The 20,952-nt window shown below is 41.8% G+C and overlaps 1 protein-coding gene across 1 annotated transcript; it reads left to right on the top strand.

The window, feature by feature from the left end:
- Window positions 1-210: 210 nt before the first annotated feature.
- On the top strand, window positions 211-12,811 carry LRPAP1 (LDL receptor related protein associated protein 1). Its single transcript, XM_059817952.1, has 8 exons — window positions 211-390; window positions 6,134-6,278; window positions 6,667-6,791; window positions 8,140-8,260; window positions 9,202-9,360; window positions 9,892-9,974; window positions 11,558-11,734; window positions 12,068-12,811. Exons 1-8 carry the CDS (start codon window positions 211-213, stop codon window positions 12,131-12,133), a joined length of 1,056 nt encoding a protein of 351 aa, XP_059673935.1. The 3' UTR covers window positions 12,134-12,811.
- Window positions 12,812-20,952: the final 8,141 nt, after the last annotated feature.

The following is a 20,952-nucleotide window of genomic DNA, read 5'->3' as shown; positions in this document are numbered from 1 at the left end:
CCAAACCAATTCTTCTCACGCTACCCAGACCCCAAACTAGACACTAGATTTTCGACCTAAACTGGATTTTCAGCCTGTTTTCCTACACAAACGCCCCTTTCCCTCGCCGAGGAGGGCGCAGAGCCCGCACCTCAGCGGTCGCCCGCCCGGGGCCTGAGGGCGGGCAGCCGCACGGCATCTCGGGACTTGTAGTTCCCGGTCCAGCGCGAGATGGCGGCGGCGCGGGCTCTGGCGGCTTTCGGTGCCGCGCTCCTCCTTGCCGCTGGTGTCCAGGCCAGCAAGTACTCTCGGGAGGCCAACGAGGGCTTGGCGGCTGCCGGTGCCAAGCGACGGGAGGCCGGGGAGTTCCGGGTTGTGAGGCTGAACCAGGTCTGGGAGAAGGCGCAGCGGGTAAGTGAGGCGGAGCGGGGGGAGCAGGACGATGGCGGCGCTCTGAGGGGGTGCTCTGGCAGAGCTCTGGGGGGGACCCAGGGTGGGGCTTGGCCGTTTCGGACACTCATTCCCTGTTAGCCGCCTCAGGAGATGGGGTGCGGCGGAAGAAGCGGCGCGGGCGGCGGTTGGAGGAGGGGACTTGTGTGTGAGGAGAAACCGAGGCTGCCCGGCACGGCGTCGCCTCGGCAGGCCCTGTCTTGGTGTTGGGCCTCTGGGCTGCGGTGGCATTTGTTTGGTTTTCAGGCCTGGCTGCCCCTGACGGGCAGCTCAGAGCAGGATCTACACAGCCCCGCTCCCGCGGGTCTGTCCCAGGTGGCTGGGAACAGCAGTGCTGTGTAAGGTCTTCTCTCAGGAGGTATCTCCTTCCCTTCTCCTGCGATATTATCTGTGTCATGGAAAGTGTTGATCTTCCCATGTTTAAATCCAGCAGTTAAACCACATGCCCAGGAAGTGGAAGAGTGAGGTCCCCCTGGTACCACGGAGGATCTGAGACTGGCTCCTGCACTCACTGGTTGAATGCTTTACCCCTTTTGTCAAAGGGTGTGATGCTCCTATCTGTCTGAATGTGATGGCCTTAGTTCCTGCTTTGCACAGGACAGGAGCTCACTGCACAGGAGAGTGAGAAACCCTCCACCTCAGTGGTTATGTCACCTTCATTTGTACCCAGTGATGTAGTCACATGCGGAAAGACCAGCAAATGGGTATCGCCATTCCCAGATGAGAGCTTAATTTTGACAGTGATACTTGAGTTTCTCTCATTCTGAGCTAGAAAATATTTAATTAAAGTGAAAATACAGTAAAAATATTTAATTACAGTGGAAATATTTAATTACAGCTAAGCAGAACAACTCCAACAGGAGGGGAGGAGCCCACTGCACACCCATATTCATCCCCTGAATCTTGTGGAGCATGGAAGTTAGGGTCATGGCTGGTAAAGGTTCAGTTCTTTCAAGCAAAATAATATAGTTAATATTAATTTTGGATTTCCTGTATCCTGGATAGACATTCCCCAGCCTGAGCTATTGAATTAGAGACAAGACATCCCTGGGTTAAGTCAAAAAATAGAACCCCTGCCATAATGCCTCCCAATGTGCCAAAAGAAGGTATCAAAAATACTCCTTCCCTCAATGGGAGAAGGATGGGCTGGAGGATAGGGCAGTGTGTGATAATGAAACTCCAGTTGTGAACTGAGAGCTGAAGAAGAAACAAGGTGGACACTAGAAATAAAAGATGGACACTAGAAATAAACTATAATGGTAGTATTGTCAGTTTCCTCTTATTTTTCCAATTACAGTCTTTTTTCATACCTGGATCTTCTGGAATTCAAATTTGAGATGCTTTACATCATCTATGTTAAGATGCTAAAATGTAAAATGAAGTTAACTCTGTCAGAGTAAAGAACTCTGATCTGGACAGGCTGGATCGATGGGCCAAGGCCAATTGTATGAGGTTCCATAAGGCCAAGTGCCATGTTCTACACTTTGGCCACAACAACCCCAGGCAACGCGACAGGCTTGGGAACGAGTGGCTGGAAAGCTCCCCTGCAGAAAAGGACCTGGGGGTGTTGATTGACAGCCGGCTGAATATGAGCCAGCAGTGTGCCCAGGTGGCCAAGAAGGCCAACAGCATCCTGGCCTGTATCAGAAACAGTGTGGCCAGCAGGAGTAGGGAGGTGATCGTGCCCCTGTACTCAGCTCTGGTGAAGCCGCACCTCGAATACTGTGTTCAGTTTTGGGCCCCTCACTACAAGAAGGACATTGAGGTGCTGGAGCGTGTCCAGAGAAGGACGACGAAGCTGGTGAGGGGTCTGGAGCACAAGTCTGATGAGGAGCGGCTGAGGGAACTGGGGTTGTTCAGTCTGGAGAAGAGGAGGCTGAGGGGAGACCTTATCGCTCTCTACAACTACCTGAAAGGGGGCTGCAGAGAGGTGGGTGTTGGCCTCTTCTCCCAAGTGACTAGTGACAGGACAAGAGGAAATGGCCTCAAGTTGTACCAGGGGAGGTTCAGGTTGGATATTAGGAAAAAGTTCTTTACTGAGAGCGTTGTGAAACATTGGAACAGGCTGCCCAGGGAGGTGGTAGAGTCACCCTCTCTGGAGGTATTCAAGGAGCGTGTGGATGTGGCATTGTGGGATGTGGCTTGATGGGCATGGTGCTGTGTGGTGTGGGTGGGTTGTTTTGGTGTGGGTTGTGGTGTATTTTGTGGTTTGTGGGTGGTTTTTGGTTTGTTTTGTGTTTTTTTTTTTGTTTGTTTTGTTTTGTTTTGTTTTTTTAGGTTGGACTTGATGATCTTACAGGTCTTTTCCAACCTTAGTGATCCTATGATTCTGTAACTTAGCTTTAGTAAATTCTATATACCTGAGCCAGATTTTAGAGAGGCAGCACCTACTTGAACTAAATTTGCTGCCATCTAAATTTCAGTTTTGAGTACAATTGACACCCAGCCTGTGTTTTGGAAAGTGATTTTTCAGTATGTCTGGGCAAGGTTTGAAATAAGAGGAAAACTATGCCTATGTGTTAGAGCTGCTTTGAAATATTTGTGTGCACCAATGCTGAACTCTCTCTCCTTCATTTTGGTAGTGGTGGAGATAGTACTGAAAATAAGGAACTCCTTTGTTTTGACATAAAAGATAGATATTGCAATTCAGCATTGCAAGACACAGCTGAACAAGCAGTCCTTCAGAAAGCCCCAAAACGTAGCTTAGTGGGAACCAGGAGCTGGCAAGTCAGACTTCCTTCCTGTTTCCCTGAGGGGGGGAGGGAGGGTTTGATCTTTCTCCAGCATCTCTTTTCGTAGGTATATGTTTTATATAAAAAACTTTTAAAAGTGATTTTAATACAATAGTTCTTCTTAGTCAGACTCAAATTCTATAGTTTTTTGAACCAATGGCAAATTTTATGTAGGTTTCACAAGGTATGTGGTTTGGCCTGCTAGTCTTAACAATCCACTGTGCTGTGGTTCTTGCCACTGGTGTAGTTCTAGCAGCGCTTGTTATCGGGGCTTCTTGGCCATCGCAAAGCAGCAGTGGGCTCCACAATCAAGGGCATGTTACACCTAAAAAATTTGTAGTAAAGAACCCTTTCCTCTCAGAAGCAAGGGTGTAGGTAATGATACTGCAGGTAATGATTGTTTCCAGGTGAACAGCGAACGACTTAATGTTTCACAGATTTCCGGTGCTCGTTCCCAGAATTGCCAGGTACCTATCTTGGTTGTTAATGTCCACGCAGCATAAGGAATAAGAAATTAGTGTAAGGAACTTGCTGCTTTATTATTTAATCATTAAACTTAGCTTTTCACCTCTGCTTCTAGTTAGTTATTCCAACATATGACTGACGTTAGTAAAGTGATGTGGAGTCTCACCTGTTGACATTCTTTACCTGGTGTCATTCAGGGTCCTACATAAGGTGATCTTGAAAGAAGCAGTTCTTGAGCTGTATTCTTTAAATTGACCTATGTATTCACTTCTGTGCTATATAAATGGGACAGGCAAGGGGCTTCCAACAGGTTCCAAAGGATTTATAATGTTTGAAAGGACAGTTACTTGAGTTTCATACTAAATTATAATGAGAATCAGAAAAATATTATTGGGATTGGGAGAAATTCAAATAGAATCTTTTTTCCCTTAAGGAACAATGGGCTTAATAGAGTTCCTTAGTTTTTATTAAGAGTTTAAAATGTTTGATGATGAGATGTCTCCAAACTTGATGTTTAGAAGTTCTGATATTCTTCTCTGGAACTTCTAGAAAACACAAAACTGTACATGTTTATGAGATTGCACTAACTGCAGAGAGTATCTAACATAAACTGCATTGTGTAATCTTTTTACAATAGTGTGTCTCTGATGATAAAGTTATACACTTAAAAGATTGTATTTTCCTATTTTTGCACTACTTACGAGCTGAATTGATTGTTATGTAAGTTATTGCTGGTGATTTTTTTCCTGGATTTGCTCAACCTAACTACATAATTAAGTCCACTCTGCTTGAATGCTGACATGAGAGTACAGAACTACTGAGGTGATTGGTCATTTCCGTCACAATTTATAGCAAACTTTTCACTCAGTCTTCCTCTTGAAGCATCAGGGCACAATTCTGGCTGAGCAAAGCATTATTACTTGGTGCCACTGAAGCAGCAACACTCTGGCTGTCCAGGTCATCCTGTTCCAGAAAATCAAATAAGTACATGATTAAGGTTTTTTGACTTCAACACATACTAAAAATCATTAATAAAGTCATTACTTCTAAGTGCTTAGCTATTACCAAGCAGTTTCCCAAAAGCAGATGGTAAAGAAGACAATAGGGATGCTCCTACTTACTTTCAAATAACCTGCTGACACTCAAATGAATGGCTGAATCTTTTCAGAATCCTTCTGATGTTTAAAAATAATACTGAGTTCTGAGCCTGTGTTTATTAAACGTACTGCTTCCTTACTAAAAATGAGAAATTTTATAATCTGTAATCTGGTTTTAATGACACAAAAACCCCTACAGTAAATAAGCTTGTCCTAGGACAGATGAGCCCAGGTGGTTCAGAGCTGGATCTGAGCTCCCAGAGCTGGCTGCTCAGTGGTCGGAGGTAGGGCGACTCAGACAGCTCGGGGAGGATGATGTTGGAAGTCACACTGCTCATGTTTTTTGATCTCCTCTCTTCTCTGGGCTTTTCTTTACCTCAGCTTCTTGTTATTAACACATGCGCACGTGCGCGCACACACACACGGTTCCAAAGCATTAATATGATTTGATACATTTCTTTGTTTTAAACTGAATAACTAAAGTGTCTAAAATCTGGAAGTTCAGAAGTTCAGACTCAACTTACAGCAGTGCTGCTTAGCCAACTGCGTATTAGTCGTTGTCCCTGTTTTCTCTATATTTCACAAAATTTCAAGCTGACCTATCATTCATTTAAATCTTAAATTTTTTTTTCATAGCTTCAGCCTCAATATCTTATCTTTTTGTTCTGTTATGTGGGACAGGAATACCTGTAGGTTTTGTATGTTTTAATGCACATAAACTATGTCAAGAAGTGATCTTAGAAAATTTTGCACTTTGATCATCGTAAAAATTGCTGCTGAAGTGGCTCTTTGACCTGCAAGGCCATCCTCAGTGCCCTGGTAGTCTGCAAAACCATACTGACAAATAAAATTTACCGACTCACTATAACTATACGGTTAGAAGGTGGTCCACAAGAAAGCACATTGGGTAGCAATGGTATGTTGTTTGAGAAATTTGGTTGTTAGTGCCTTTTGTGAATTAGTGAAACTGAATTGATTTAAATAATTTTTTTTTTACATTCTTTGTTATTGGTACTGGACATTTTTAAGGTAGAATCATTTTTAGAAGGTGGTCCCATTGAAAAGTGGGGGGAAAATTCCATTTAAGTATTACTTGAAGGAATACCAAAGAAAGACACAAATTTTTAATCCTTACATAGATCCACTGTTGTCCAAGTGGCTGAAGAGCTGAGAGAGAAGGCTACATGATCATTCTCTGTTAACACTAGTATGCTGGGGAATGCAAGAGATGTAATGTATGCAGTGTCTCATACCTTAAGGCCCTTCAATTCAGATGGATACATAGCATTAGAGTAAAAGAAAAAAATGCTGTGCTATACTGGCTACACATCTATACTGGCTTCTGGGGTAACATTGCAGCAGGAGGTGACGCCACATAACTGAATACAAACCTTTCTCTGTTCTTGTTAGCTTCATCTCTCTGCTGTGAAACTGGCAGAGTTGCACAGTGATCTAAAAATACAAGAAAAGGATGAGCTAAGCTGGAAAAAACTGAAGGCTGAAGGACTAGATGAAGATGGAGAGAAAGAAGCCAAACTCAGACGCAACTTAAATGGTAAGGTGTATCTTTGAAAGGAGACAAACTTGGATGCAACTTAAATGGCAAAGGAAGTCTTTGCAGAAGGAATTTAAACTTTGCGTGGACATATTCATGGTTAGACACCTGTGTTTGTGTTTGAACCGTTAAATAACAGGTTGTCTTTCCAGACACTGAGCACACACTAGTTCCTTGGAGGTCAGTAGGAAGCTGCAGGAACAGTTTCCTTTGCTCCTGATGTTTTCAGAAGAGGTCATTAAACCTGGGACCTCTGTGTCTTAAACTGTTAGCTTTTGCACTGTGAGCTGCAAAATCCAGCTCTGCAAGTCAAGAATGTAGCCAATCTCCCATCTTCCATACATCCATAGTTGGTTCTAATGTTTCTGTATCTTCTGTTCCCTTACAGTCATTATGACTAAATATGGAATGAATGGAAAGAAGGACTCTCAACTAGTTGACACCAACTACATTAAAGACAGTACAGAAAGTGATACACTAGATGATCCAAGACTGGAAAAATTATGGAGCAAGGTGAGTAAGGTTTCCAGGATCTGGAGTGTAGGAAATCAGTATTTCTTCACTGAACTATTGTATGTGTCTTCTGAGACCTCCCAGACATGGAGTTGAATAGCTTTTCAGTACTAGCCAAGTTGCTGTGCTCTGTAGCTCGAATCTTTGTGCCCTGAGGGCATCCCACCTGCATCCAGGTCACCACGTGCAGCAGGTTATCTTTGCCAAAGAAAACACCCACATCAGTCTGTATAGAGGACTAAGAACAAACAGAGTTTTTCCTCAAATTTCACTGAACTCATGATTTCCCTTTGTGTGGCTATTACACTGTGTGGTAGTATACCTAAGGTGTTTTTCCTGATTTTCTTATTGTTGTTTCTGGGCTTTTTTAAAAAGATGCATTTGAAATAGAACCATTTTGTAGACTGTTTAGAAGTGAAATGTATAGTGGGGGGTGTTAAATAAGGACTTTCCCAATCTGGTATTCAAGTGAAAATTTCCAGGATTTGCATTAATGCATAAAAAATAGAAAGTGTACTGTCAGTCTAGGCAGTTAAAACTGGCGAATTCATAAACTTTAAAAATTAAATAATTCAAGTTTTGAGAAACAATTAGTCAGGTAAAGCAAAGAATTCTTAACAACAGTCTAGTGCGGTGGTAGTAAGGCAGAGAAAAAGATTTCCTGGGTTTTAAAATGTTACTGTAACTAGATGCACCTCTGGCACATGATGTCATGTGCTTTGGGGAACAGTAAAGTGCATTAGATAGAAATATTCCCTACGCAAAAATAGGGTTGGGGCTGAAGAGGTATCAGAAACATTCACTTTTGATCATGCATTGCAGCAAATAAGTCACCAGTTTTGTGGGTAGTGCTCCAGCTGTCTGACCAGTGCTTCCCTAGTTGCTAAAAAGTAGTCCAGTGAGGAACAAACCACTGCAAAGCAAATGCACAGCAGTGATAAAATCTTCACTTGCCAGTAGGGTAAGATTAAGTAAAGACTGTGCTTAATATCAGGCTGCATCCCTCATGCAAACAGTCCCCTTACAGTTGCGTATGGAGCACCATGGCCCTTATTTCCATATTAAATTATTTCCCATGGAATAGAAATGACAGACACTTTTTACTGGGTAGTCCATAGCAAGTCTAGCTTTATAAGTCTGAAGCAAACTTCTTTTTGACGTGATTAAAGCCACCATATCTGTCGATGTCTGAATCCTGACCTCATACGTATATAAAGGGATTTAAAACAGAAGATGTTAAGGAAAAGCTGGACTTAATAATTTTCTAAATGTGGTAGGAAGTTTTGGCAGTTGAGTGCACTTAAAAGCACTTGGTCTGGAAAGCATAATGAGCTCATGTTTCTTTCAGGCCAAGACCTCTGGGAAGTTCTCTGATGAGGAGTTGGATAAGCTTTGGCGAGAATTTAAGCATCACAAAGAAAAGATTCATGAATACAATATTCTGCTGGAGACTGTGAGCAGAACAGAAGGTGCCTGAATATTTCTCTGATGTTTTGAGATCAGTACAACTCTTTTCTCTGGCCATTGCCTCCATTGTTTCCAAGTTTCTCTGAAACTCCTGAAGTCTGACATTTCTGTCAGAACTGCTTGCAGATGCTGACATTTCCAGATACTTGCTGGGTTTAGTTCTGCATTAGCTGCCAAATATCTTGCCAACTAATGAAAATGCTGGCGTTTCAGTTTTCTGATTCTGCCTCCGTTTCAAGCAGGGACGATACCGTCAGATTAGCAACGATGGCCATAGTAGTTTACTGGAACATTATTCAGCAAGCGTAGATCCACTGCTGCAAAATGTAGTCCTAAAGTCTGCAGAACATGCATGTTTTATCTCACCAGCTGGGAGCCCAAGAGTATATACTTGAATATCTTAGGCACTGAGCCTAAGGTGTATTAAAGCATCAAGGATCTGAATCCAGCTTGCTGTACTAATACTAGCTAAATTTTTTAGAGCCAAAGTATTCTAAAGCTTATAGGCAGTTTGGTGTTTGCATTGTAGAGTTCAAGCTGGAAGCTGCTGGAAGTCATTTCAGCATCAGATGTCCAGACTGGTTCATGAAATGCCCAGGGAAGAGGGCACAGGACTCATCAACCATCCCTATCCCATTTCCTTAGGATATTGCTAACCTATGAAAATAAGAACATTTCCGTACTAAAATCTTGGCTGGTGGCCAGTAGGAGTTAAAAGGCATTTCTGTAATGTTACCCTCCAGAGCACTGAGGGGTATTGATCTTAATATTGACCTCCAAAAGGAATTATTGCTTCTTAAAGTGTGGTGTTGATGCTTAGTTTACACTCAGCTCAAATGCTAAGAACTTACCATCTTTTATTCACCTCAGATTTGGGGGATTTCTGGAACTTTGAACTATCAGGATGTAGCGCACAATCAATAACACTTTTCTTCTTCAACAGATATCCACAAAAATGTTATCAACCCATCTGAAGAGAACCTGGTGAAAGAGGAAATCTTGCACAACAAACACAGAGAACTCAAAGACAAGCTAAGAAGCATCAATCAGGGGTTTGAGCGTTTGCGTAAAGTCAGTCACCAGGGATATGACACAACCAGTGGTATGATACAGTGTTTTTTATGCTTATTTGGGATTAATTTAGTTTAAAAAAATAAAAATCATTGGGCAAGTAGTAAGATGTAGTCACAGTGTCACAGTACATGGTGTGACCACAGTGAGCTGAAAGAGATACAGCCAGCCTGTTCTGTTTAGAAGCCAACACTAGAAGCCTAATGAAAGGAGAGGGACAACCTGTAAAGAGGTTAGTTCTGTCTTCTATGCCCACAGGAGAAGGGATGTTATGCCTTCAGCCCCAGGAAGGCAGGTAAGTGCGACAACATGCAGGGCAAGAATGCCATTATTCAGTTCCTAGGGTTTTTTTTTTCTTTTTAAAAATACTTGCTATAGCAATACTGTAGTTTTAAGTTAAGTACTTGGATTTTTCTCCCTTTTCATCTAAATAGACCTATTAGTAATGCAGTGCTTAATGTATCTGTGTGTATGTATGTGAGAAAGCATGTTCATCTTTCATAGAAGCTGGGCATAAAAGTATTATGTCCAGATTTTCATTTAGTGGTATGTGTTTCTTTAGAATTTGAAGAACCAAGAGTGATTGATTTGTGGGACATGGCCAAATCAGCCAATTTCACTGAGAAAGAGCTTGAGTCTTTTCGGGTAAGTAGAATTCCAGTTAGATCTCTATGGAAAGATATTTTCCCATCTAAAGAAACACTCAATGTTAGTCTGAGTGCAGCCACTTCTGTCTTGCTCTTCAGACACCATGAAAAAGAATTATGCGTCTTTCTTAATATTTCAAATATATAAACAGTATGTAACTAGTTATATGCATGGTTCTGTTATAATCAGCAAAATGAAAAAAATGAAAAATGAAAACCCAATTCCATCAGCAAGAGCACATACCTTCTTATTTTACTGTTTTAGTAGAAATCTTCATTCATGCAAATCCTCTTAACCAGACCAAACCTGTCTTGTTACTGTGAATGTTGGGACATCCTACCAAAAGTAAGACAGTAAGAATCACAGTGAAACATCTGCCTATTTAAAAAGTCCATGAAAGCAGAATTAAAGAAATCGTGTGCTGATTCCATTCAGCCTTCTTTGAGCAGCTGAAGTTGTGTCTTCTCCTGACTGGCCACAGTACCAACCTTCATAAGGGTTTCATAATGAAAGAGGCAAGTGCTGCTCTGCTGGTACATCATCAGAGGGGAGCAGCTAAAATGATGTATCAGAGCATTAAAACGTGAAACTGAGGTTCTAAACGGAGTATGTAAAACAGATTGGAATGTTTTACAGCAAAAGGAAATTATTTTCTTGTCAGAAATGTTGAAAACAAAACCCCTTTGCTTTAAAAATGGAAGAAGATCTATTAGGATGATGGATTTTTTTTTTTTTTAAGTTATCTTGAAATTAGAGGAATTTTGTCAGCCACCAGGACTGAAACACACCAGTGACCAAAATTAAGTGGGCTCTGTCAAACAGGGGGATTTCACTGTAGGGTTTGTCTGAGTTTTTCTGTATGTGATGCATAGAACTGCTGCCATAAATGGCATAAGAGTTTGAACTGCTCATATACTCTTCACAGAGGACGTGTCTGAAGACACAGAGAAACTGAATTTACTGCCTTGAAGTAGCAAAACAAAAGCATGCTTTGGTGGGTAGAGACATTACTCATTCTTTGGTCCCTCCTGCAGTGTACCAGGTTATCTGAGAACCATCTTTGATATGTCTGTGAACACCAGCCATAGTTAGTCCAGCCACTGTCTTTGGGGCAAACAAAGAGGGCTTTTTGTTTGTTAATTAATTCATCCTATTTCAGATTCATCATAGCAGACTGCAAACCCAGAAAACATTTAAGTCTGAGCAGAAAATAGCAAATCCAGGACCTGGTTTTGAAAAGAGGCTTCTCTTAAAAATTGTCTGCCTCCCTCCCCCCAGTCCACTATTCTTCTGTATAAACTTTTGTCTGGTATTCACTGTTATCATCTCCTAGCACTTCACAGCCATCAGCAGTCTCCTTCTGAGGACTCCGCAGTGGGATGTTTTCAGCACCTGCCTTCAAAATTGGGTGTCTGGGTGGTGATGATAATGTATTGTCCAGACATTCTTAAGAAGCAGGGAACTGAAAAAGCTTTCCATGCTTGACTTAGTAAAATAGCGTTAGGGATGTCTTGGCAAGAAAAGAGAGAGGAAGCCTCGGAAAGAAAATCCTGTGAAGCTGTGTGTATTCGTTGTCTTAGGAGGAGCTGAAACACTTTGAAGCAAAAATTGAAAAACACCATCATTATCAGAAGCAATTAGAGATTTCACACCAGAAACTGAAGCATGTAGAGGCAACTGGAGATAAAGATCATCTGAACAGAAACAAAGAGAAATATGCCATGCTGGAAGAAAAGACAAAAGAACTAGGATATAAGGTCTGTATAAATCCAGTGTACATACATGTTCAAAGTTTAACTCAGTAGTAGAGGGTATGTAGATTATCCAGTGCTGATTTTTCATGCAAGTTGAATGACTTCCAGAGGGGGAGTTTAAGGCACACCTGTGTTCCATGTTTAGTACAGGATATGTATAATTGTTTTTTACAGACCTAATTCTAAAATGCCTGAAATCTCCGTGGTCTCTGCTCTTCCTGTTGTGACATAGATATGTCCTGTTGTGACATTGCTATCAAGCAAAATCTGAATATATGATACTGATAATTCATTGTCTTACTAAAATTTGTTTGATGTGTTTTGTTTTCCTGCTAGGTAAAGAAGCACTTGCAAGACTTATCCAGCAGAATCTCTCAAGGTCTTCAACACAATGAATTATAAAAATTTGTTCTCCTTCATGGGATCAATCTATTAACACAAAACAGATAATGTGGCTTTTGAATAGGATTTACCAAGGACTCCTTCTGAAATAGTGAGGATTGAACAGAGTTGTCCTGTAAAAAATGTTTTTGGTCCACTTAATTGCCAGTTTTGTATTTGCACTGTCAAATTAAATGATTAGATTATAAATTTAAGTTGCACATCTTGGATCATATAAATCTTACATTTGAATCAAGTAACAGCCTTTGAAATAAGCAGTCATGTCAGAAGGAAAAATATGTGAACTCTCAAGAGGATTCCTGCTAGTAAAAAAACCACTAATCTGATAGTCAGGAAAGGTATTCTGATCAATGAAAGTAAACACAGAGGTACAGGAAGCAGGAAGTTAAAACAGAGGCCAGGAAAGTCTTTAATTTCGGTGCCTGGCCTAATAAATTTCCTATTGAAGGTAACGAAAATATTTCTACTGACTTTGAGCAGTGGCTCAGAGCTGCACTGTATATGAATCTTTTATTTGAGAGGAGGAGGAAGAGTAAGGAGGGAACAAGTACTGAGGTCAATTCACACAATTTAGTTATAGCCTAACACATCTGAAGTTACTGAATGTACTTGTACAGTTATCTTGTTCACGGTTACTTGGTTTTGTTACACTTAATCATTAAAAAAATCGAAACAAGATACTGGTGAGGTTTGTTGTTTGGGGTTTTTTTTTTTTTCCTTCTCATTTAGTGACAAGTAACCAGACCTGTTTTTTGAGCATGTTGCTTGTTCCTTTAAACTAAAGTTCACTCACACATTAGTTTTTAAGACGGGAGCGGTAGTTTTGCACCACAAGAATGTGTTTCTATGTTCTAGTAGGCAGAAGGCTCCCTAAAGCAGCTTCTCTCTGAGCGCGTACCATCTCCAGTAAAGATTATTATCACTTTCCCTTTTGAGACCAGATTTTTCTGTTGTGCATCAGAACTTTGGCAAACATTAGCCGTCTGGGTTGAAATTTTCTATAATAATAATGCTGACCCTTTATTTCTAAGGAGTGTTTCACATGAAACTGTTCCAGGAGCAAGGTTAAGGTTAAGGTCCAGTGTAGGTAAATCATTACAGCTGCTTGGTTAAGAAGCTCTGTCACTCACAGATTGCAGCACTATAGTGTGCTGCATGAGGAAGCTGGCCTTGAGCCTTGTTGCAATACCTATTCCATGAGAAATATTGAAGAGATCCATTCAGTCAGAATCAGCCACTATATATTATTTACCCAGCTCCTGGGTCCATGGTGGGTTAAAAGTAGCATGATTCTGTGTGTAAAGTCTATTTCATAATGTGCAAGTGATCTGAACCAAAACTGTGGTAGCAGTCTTGCTTTGAGAGTCTGAATAGCTTACTTTGCAGCAGTAAGCTTTTTTTTTTTTACTTTTTTATTGTAATGTAAGCTAACAGTTATTTATATTCCAGAGAATCAGTCCATCACAAGAAACACAGGCTACCATTAAAATTAGCAGTCACCTTAGAGATGGTTCAGTTCCTGTAGTTTATGGTGTACATCACCTTTGGTCGGTAAGCTAAAATAAGTAAACCCAAAAATAGCTAAACCCATTTATGAGAAAGCTGGTTTGTTTTTTTCCTAGATGCTACACCCCATTTCTTTCCCAGACTATCACTGTAAGGGCTGTTCAGTCTTCTTTAACACAGCAGTAGCTGCATTGTCTTACAGATTCATCTTCATCGCTGTTTTTTTTCACTTTTTCAAGCTGAATGCAGGACAGAAATGTATTCTTCACTGGGTGTGGAAGGTGCAGGCTTCACTGCGTCCTTCATTTTTCCCTTTGGTAGAGTAAGAAATAAATCCACGTACCACAGGTCAGTTTGGTGTTCGGTAGCTGTAGGTTGGATGTGGAGAGGCCTGCCCCCTGTCTCCTGGGTGAAGAACTTGAACACATTCACCAAGTGCATCAGCAGAGGAAAGGCACTAACCAAAGGACTGAGATCTGAGCAGTTCCTACTCGGCAGTCCTACCTGGGCTGTGCAAGAATGGAAAAGCTTTTACTGAGCATGTTCGGTACTGCTGCTAGGGAAAATCTGTTGCACAAGGGAAAGCAACGTATCTCAGCCTGCAATAACGTCGAGAAGAGTAGCTGTTATGCTCCGCACAAGAGGGCATAGCAGAAAGCTGGGTTTCAGTTGTGTGCCCGAAATAGAATATGCTTCTCGAAGAACCTCTGGAGAATTCTGGAATAGCACAGGGTGCCGGATTCACAGTACACATAACCAGGGTCAGATCAGCAGTAGTAATGGTTGTCTTCTTCATGTGCAGAGCTGCTTCAGCACCAGCTGTAAACAGAGGTGATGGCTGTACTGTGCGGTGGTGGCTGTACCATGTCTTCACCCACCATGCCATGACAGTAACCGGGCTCAAAAGCCAGGTAGACTCCAGCAGAGAGAACACTTGGCAAGTGCTTCAAAGTACCAAGAGGCTGACAAAATATTTACATGTCACAGTAATTTCAAATTAGGAACAAGTCAGATTATCAGTGGCAAAGGTTGGAGACTGGGGTCAGCACAGTCACCTCACTTTAGTCATTTAACATAGCTGTTAATGAGTCATCGGGCCCGAAGATGGTTCACAAACCTAGAGGAGAAAAAATGCTAAACAGCAGTGGTTGCTGCCCCTGAATCCAACCTCCCCCTGAAGTGGTCTGTAGCTGAGTTAGAGTCTGCAACAGCACAGAGAAGACATTAGGAATAGTCTCCATTCCTGCCAAGGCTCTTTGGGGCTTTGCCTGCTTCTTGAGATCGGGGGACAGCGCACAGGCTAGTGAGTTGTAAAGTCTGATTTCACTCTTGTAAGTCAGTTAATTAGTGCAGTTTTTAAGCCTCCAGAGACAATTCATATGGCCAAAATAACAAGAGCGGGTAGTCTTTGATACATTAAGGATTAACAAATAGCTTGAGTCACCACTCCTGTGTTTCTGTAAATAGCAACAAAAATTCAAAGCCAAGGAAAAAAGGTATAAATGAAATATGCCTCCAGCCCTGTACCTCGTGAAAGGTGAATAATGGAGTTCTTAGGTGAGACTGCATGGAAGAGACATCTGAATAGGAAAGAACTAACAGCTTTTAAGCAGTGGTTAAACGTTCTCCTCTTCCTTAACTGGTATTTTATCTGATCCTTTTGTAATTATTCAAATTACCAAGTTTTTCAAACCACTCTGAGAAACAATGTGAAATACAAAAGTGGGAGCAGAAGAAGGAGGAAAGAACTGCATTTCTTAGGGGAGAAAAAAAAAAACATCAAAACGTTTTATGTTTTATACGGTCTGTCAAATTCTGCCCTGAAAAAGAACCCCAATTTAAATAAACGTGTTGGTGATTTCATGTGGGACAGATTTCTACTTATTAAACAGGTTGGGTGTGGAAATGAGAGGGAAATAAATACACAAGGCATTAAATACAACAAAAGTAACCAAGTCTTTCTTAAAATAAACACTACTTTCTACATACTGGTAGAGGAGCTCAGATCGCATCATTCTACCAAGAAAAGTAAGGAACGGCCGCTATGGCAGATGTATTGCTGTAACAATTTCGCCTCTCCCCTCCCAAGGGATTCTGATGCCTAACAGATCAGGCAATAGCCAGAGTATGTAAATTCATCAAGCAGAGATCATTTACATTTTGTAAACTGAGGTGCCATCTGGTTTCCTCGGTAGGGCTCTCCTCCTGCTTGCTACCTGCCAGGCTCCCTCTGTGGGGCTCCCTCTAGCCAGGGTAATACAGCATGTGCACAGAAGGTGACAGGGAGCAAGGGACAGAGGAACCATCTCAGTTTCCAGGATGTGGCTGCCTCAACAGCTGATCTTGGCTGAGCATTTAGAAGGGCTTCAGGCCCCGACTGGGGAGCAGAAGGCAGCTCCCAAGCTCCCGGCTCAAGAACACGAAGCACACCCATGTGTGCGCTGCCCAGATCCCAGCGCACAGGGTCTGCAGCTCTGCTTAAGGAGGCCTCTCGCCCCGCTGGCCCTAAAAGGAGGGCAGGGGCCCTACCTAACTCACTCATCGTATTTTCAGTTCTGCCATTTATTTAATATGTGAGTTTAGGTGAATTGGTACAGTTACACTCCATGAAAGAATGGCGGTCCCCAGCCGGGATCCAGCATGCCACAGTGCCCAGAAACTGGAGCATTGCGCTGGGAGCCAGGCTGCTGAGAGCTCCTCTGCAGGCCCTAACCCGGGATCACGTCTCAAAAGCCCAAGCACAGTGCTCAGCTCAGGACTAAGCCAGACAGAGGTAACACACAGTCCGCATGCTTGGTTCACAACACATTCATCAGCCACAGACCTTCCCTGTCATCATTTGGCACTGCTTCAGAGAGGTATTTGGGTTTCAGGTTTGTTTGGTTGGTTTGTTTAAAAGGTGCTATTTCACATACAAAAATCTACCAGTAGGTAGTACACAGGCAGTTCTAAAATCGCTTTTAAATATGATTTTTCTTTCCATAGCATTTAATTAGAATATAGGAAATAAATAGAAAAGTCGTGAAATACGAGTCAATAAATAGAACAGACCCTTGCTTTCAGTACAAACAGACCTACCCTTGTAACAGAGAACAGGGAGCTATGAAAGATGGAAGACTGTATTTTCCATATACGCTACCTAACAAACAGCTTCTAAATACCAGAATCAACATTTCCAAATACAACACACAGTTAACATGTATTTCGGGCCATTCACATAGCACCTGTTGGGAAGCAGGTTGTTAATCTACAGAAAAAAAAGACTGGATGGATTTCTTTTCCTAGTATCCACAGTCATAAAATGGAAGCGTTCATATAATCTGTCCACTTGAGCCAAAATAAATTTACAAACTCTCATCCACAGTAAATATTTCAAGTCGAGCCGTATTTGGTACAGCAATGACTGTAACCCAAATGCTTTTATCAATAGCCCTTAATGCACTTACATATCCAAATCTTCATGTATATTATCCCACCACTCAGCAGATGAGCAGTCTCCTAAATCAAAAAGAAAATGGTACACAGACATTAATGCTTAACGTATGACTGTAAAAACAATGGTTACATTAATATAGCATGTAGATACTTTGTTTCTTCACTGATGTGTTAATTTACCAGAAAGCTGCACACATCCATTTAAATAAAACTAATCATTTTCAGTCTCAAAGTTTGCCTGACAAGAATTGGTCTACTGTAACTTAAACCTGGTGATTTCTGTAGGGCAAGCAAGTGTTGAATCACTTTGAAATAAGCCTCTTTCTTACTAAAACAAAATGCTATTTAATTATCCGCAGTTATAATTTTCCAGGCAACTTACTTTAAAGAGGGAAGGAAGCTACATTATTTCAAGAAGAAACACGCCAAAAGAACTTGAAACCTGCATATGAAACCCAATAATTTGCAATGCTTGGCATCAGATCTGGGAGTCTAACCTCAAAATTCAAATCTCAGTTCAATTCAAGAAGACATCTGAAGCAGCACCATTAACTAAATGGTCCTTCATGGGGAAAGAGTCCATTCGCCAACCTCAATTCAGATCCAGGTTCTGGGACTCCCGTTTACAATTCCGAATGTGCCCAGTCACAGTGTAAAGAGTCTTCATTCATACCAGTTCCCTGGGGCCATCGATGATCTAGTAATTGCTCCATTTTGAAGTTCAAGAAATCAAAAGGGGAGTGAGAAGAACTACTGCAAAAAGTGGCATCTCCAGAAGAAGATACTTCCATGGCGAGAGCTTAAGAATCAGTGGTTACTGCTCATTTCAGTTCAACAGCAGGTTGCTGGCAGCAGGAAATGCAGTCATTTTCTCCCAATTTTTGTACGGAAATTTTCAGGTTATACCTTGTTCCTAATCTGTACTGAACTGACACAGATTCTTACATGAGAAACACATTCCAGCAGTCTGGACAGCTTCCACACAGGTAAATGTGGCCTGGAACACTTGAATTACCCTTCTCCAAGCCCTTCTTCAAGCAGCTAATAATGATGATCTATATGGGATGCGTATGTCTTAGACAATATTTGCATTAGCCTCACTTTGCTGGTGTCGCTAAACCCTTACCACTGATTGATTGTTTCAGGTCTTGTGCAAAGTGACCCTGATTCCCCTGCAGAGAAATGAGCTTTGCAGGATTGCAAAACAAAGGTTTCGTTCATGAGTAGCTATTCATTCAGGGTAAGAACATGATTTTCCAGAGATATTCTTAGGAATTGTTTTCCTTCTCATTTTATTGCCATCTGTATAAACAGCTATGCTAGATTTTTTGAAAGAAAAAAAAACAGCCAATGTACCCAAATAGGGCAATCACAATTCCAAATCAAAGTACTGCTGCAGTACATATCTAGGATTACAGAAGAAACAGGAGCGAGCATACTTAGCTAAACAAACACGAATTCCCTTTAGCTCCTTCGCACCAAGGAACAGAGCAGCTCATCCTATTCAGCTTTGACCACTTACAGCTTTCCAGTGACACAGCGGAGACTGACAGCAGGGGTAGGCAGTTCGGTGTTTTCCTGTTGATAACCTTGCTGCTTGGCCACCAGGTTTTGTTTTATCCGGTTGCTTCTGGCTTTTCCTGCACTGCTCAGTGCAAGCATCGTGCTGATATACAGAGACAGGGTTCCCGTTACAGTCCAAACCGAAGGTGAGGCCAGCTGTAGGCTGTGATTTGCACCTCAACAGTTCCCCAAGCAGACGGACAGCAATGAGAGGGTCTAAACCTGTTAAATGTTACCAGTGTAAAGGAGGGCTTGGCCAGAGATACACATGCTGGAAGGAGTATCTAGGGTCAGCCAACCTCAACAGCAGCCCACCTGGGACTTCAAGTCCAGTCACCACAGGAAATGCACTCTCACAGCTATCCCTTACGGTCACTACTTTCATGCATTCACCATGAAAAGCACAGAGATGGCAAAAATTCACCTAAGACCAGTTCCTGGGCTTTCACTAGGCCTGATCCATCTCTAGCAAATCTCCCAGCTATTGTAAATAACACTGGTATAGCTGAACACAGAATTAGATGCACCTTCATGTCAAGTCAGGGTGCTCTCTGTGTCACAGCAGGGCCCAGCTCCCACCATCCCTCACCCAACATACATACTAAGCTTTCATATACTTTCCACAGAGGAGAAAAGCCAGACACAGAGGGTAATTCCCTCCAAGGTCTAAACTGCATATACAGTACAAATGTGAACCATTTGCATGATTTGATGCAAGGACAATGAGACAGACTGTCACATGCACAGCATGACAGTCCGGCTCTTTAGAGCGGACATCAACATTAACCCTCCCACTCCATTCTTGGCAGAGATGGTGCCAGCGCATCTTCTGTTTGAGTGAGGACACGACAGCAACCTCAGCCTGTTCCAGGAAACTCCTCTTCCTTGCTACAACCACACTTTGTACAAGAAGCAACAATCCAGCCGGCAGTTTCCAGCACTGACCCAAACACTACATCTTACAGACTCAAGTACTCTTCTGTCACCCTGTCACTGCCCTTCTTCTGTCAGTAGGACAGCTGGCAAAGGACAACTGTTGCTTCCCAGCTCTCTTCTGACACCTACCTACTTCTCCATCAAACTCCCCATATGAAGTTTTCCCGGGCTTGCCAGTTTGTGTCCAGTACTGCTGACTGTGGGTAGTAAAAGGACAACGTGTTAGAGCAGCCAAAGGCAGCCAACGGCAGCACACAGAGACACCGATGTGCGATGAATCTGAGCAATTCATTACATAATAAAACTTTGGCATCCAAAGGTCAGATTCCCTTCCGAGCATGCAATCTGCTCTATTTTCTGTACATGAACTATCCATAAATTGCCAGCTCAGCCCACAGATGAGTAAAATTTAACTTATACAATAGCAGATGCTAGGGCTTTTTTTTAATTTTTTTTTTAGGGATTTCACAACACTATAATGTACTGTAGAGACAAATCACTGTCATGCTAAATCTGCTTTCTGATCCCACCCCCCCACTGCACATTCCTCAAATAAGTTGACGCTTATTATTTCAGCAAAACGGTGATGTTACATACGCCTCTGTGTACACAGTGGGATAATAAATCTGAATTATTTCTAGATGCTCTGATGCAGACAAATGTTTGAAAGCAAGTAAGTTTTAAAGTTAACTTTCACTTACCCTGAAGTTTTTACTAAACTCAAAGTTTACTTGGTAGCTGCACTTCCCTAAACCTGCCCGCTGCCTTACAAAGCTATTTATTGTATCAGAATCCTGGATGTGAATTGCACATATTTTCCTGTCACTTATGTTCCAGCCTTCAAAAGAAAGTCCACAGGAGAGTTGGTTTTAATCTGTAACTACCTGATCATCACTGTGCTGAGCCTCAGAGTGACACTACCTTGAAGCCCATCATCTTTCAGGGAAAGCATAAAACTGAACTCATCAGAACCCATCCAAATCTTAAAAAAACAGCGCTTTTCCTTAATTCTACTCACCTATGCTGAAAGGACACATGTTTACAGAGCTACTCCTTACAAATATCCATTTAATAACTTCTAATTCTTCCATCTTTACTCTGTTTCATTTGTTCTTATTGCTGTATGATGTTAAATGAACATTTCCTTTTAACCTAGATTGCAAAATAATGTTTGTATGACTGGCCGAATGAGAGCTGAGCATCCTCCCAGATAAAAGGTGACATATAAAAACATAACAGCACTTTCATCTGAAAAAATGCATAATTTTAACAGAAATGAGTGGCTAGTAACCCATAAAATTCTGTCTTCTTCCTGTGGTCATTTTAGCAATAGTATGTGTGTTATCCCAGACAAACCAGAAAAGGTGCTTACCAAGGGG

Source organism: Gavia stellata, chromosome 5, assembly GCF_030936135.1.
Source record: "Gavia stellata isolate bGavSte3 chromosome 5, bGavSte3.hap2, whole genome shotgun sequence".
NCBI lineage: Eukaryota > Metazoa > Chordata > Aves > Gaviiformes > Gaviidae > Gavia > Gavia stellata.
The sequence above is the reverse complement of the archived record's forward strand: the minus strand, read 5'-3'. Positions and strand labels throughout refer to the sequence as shown.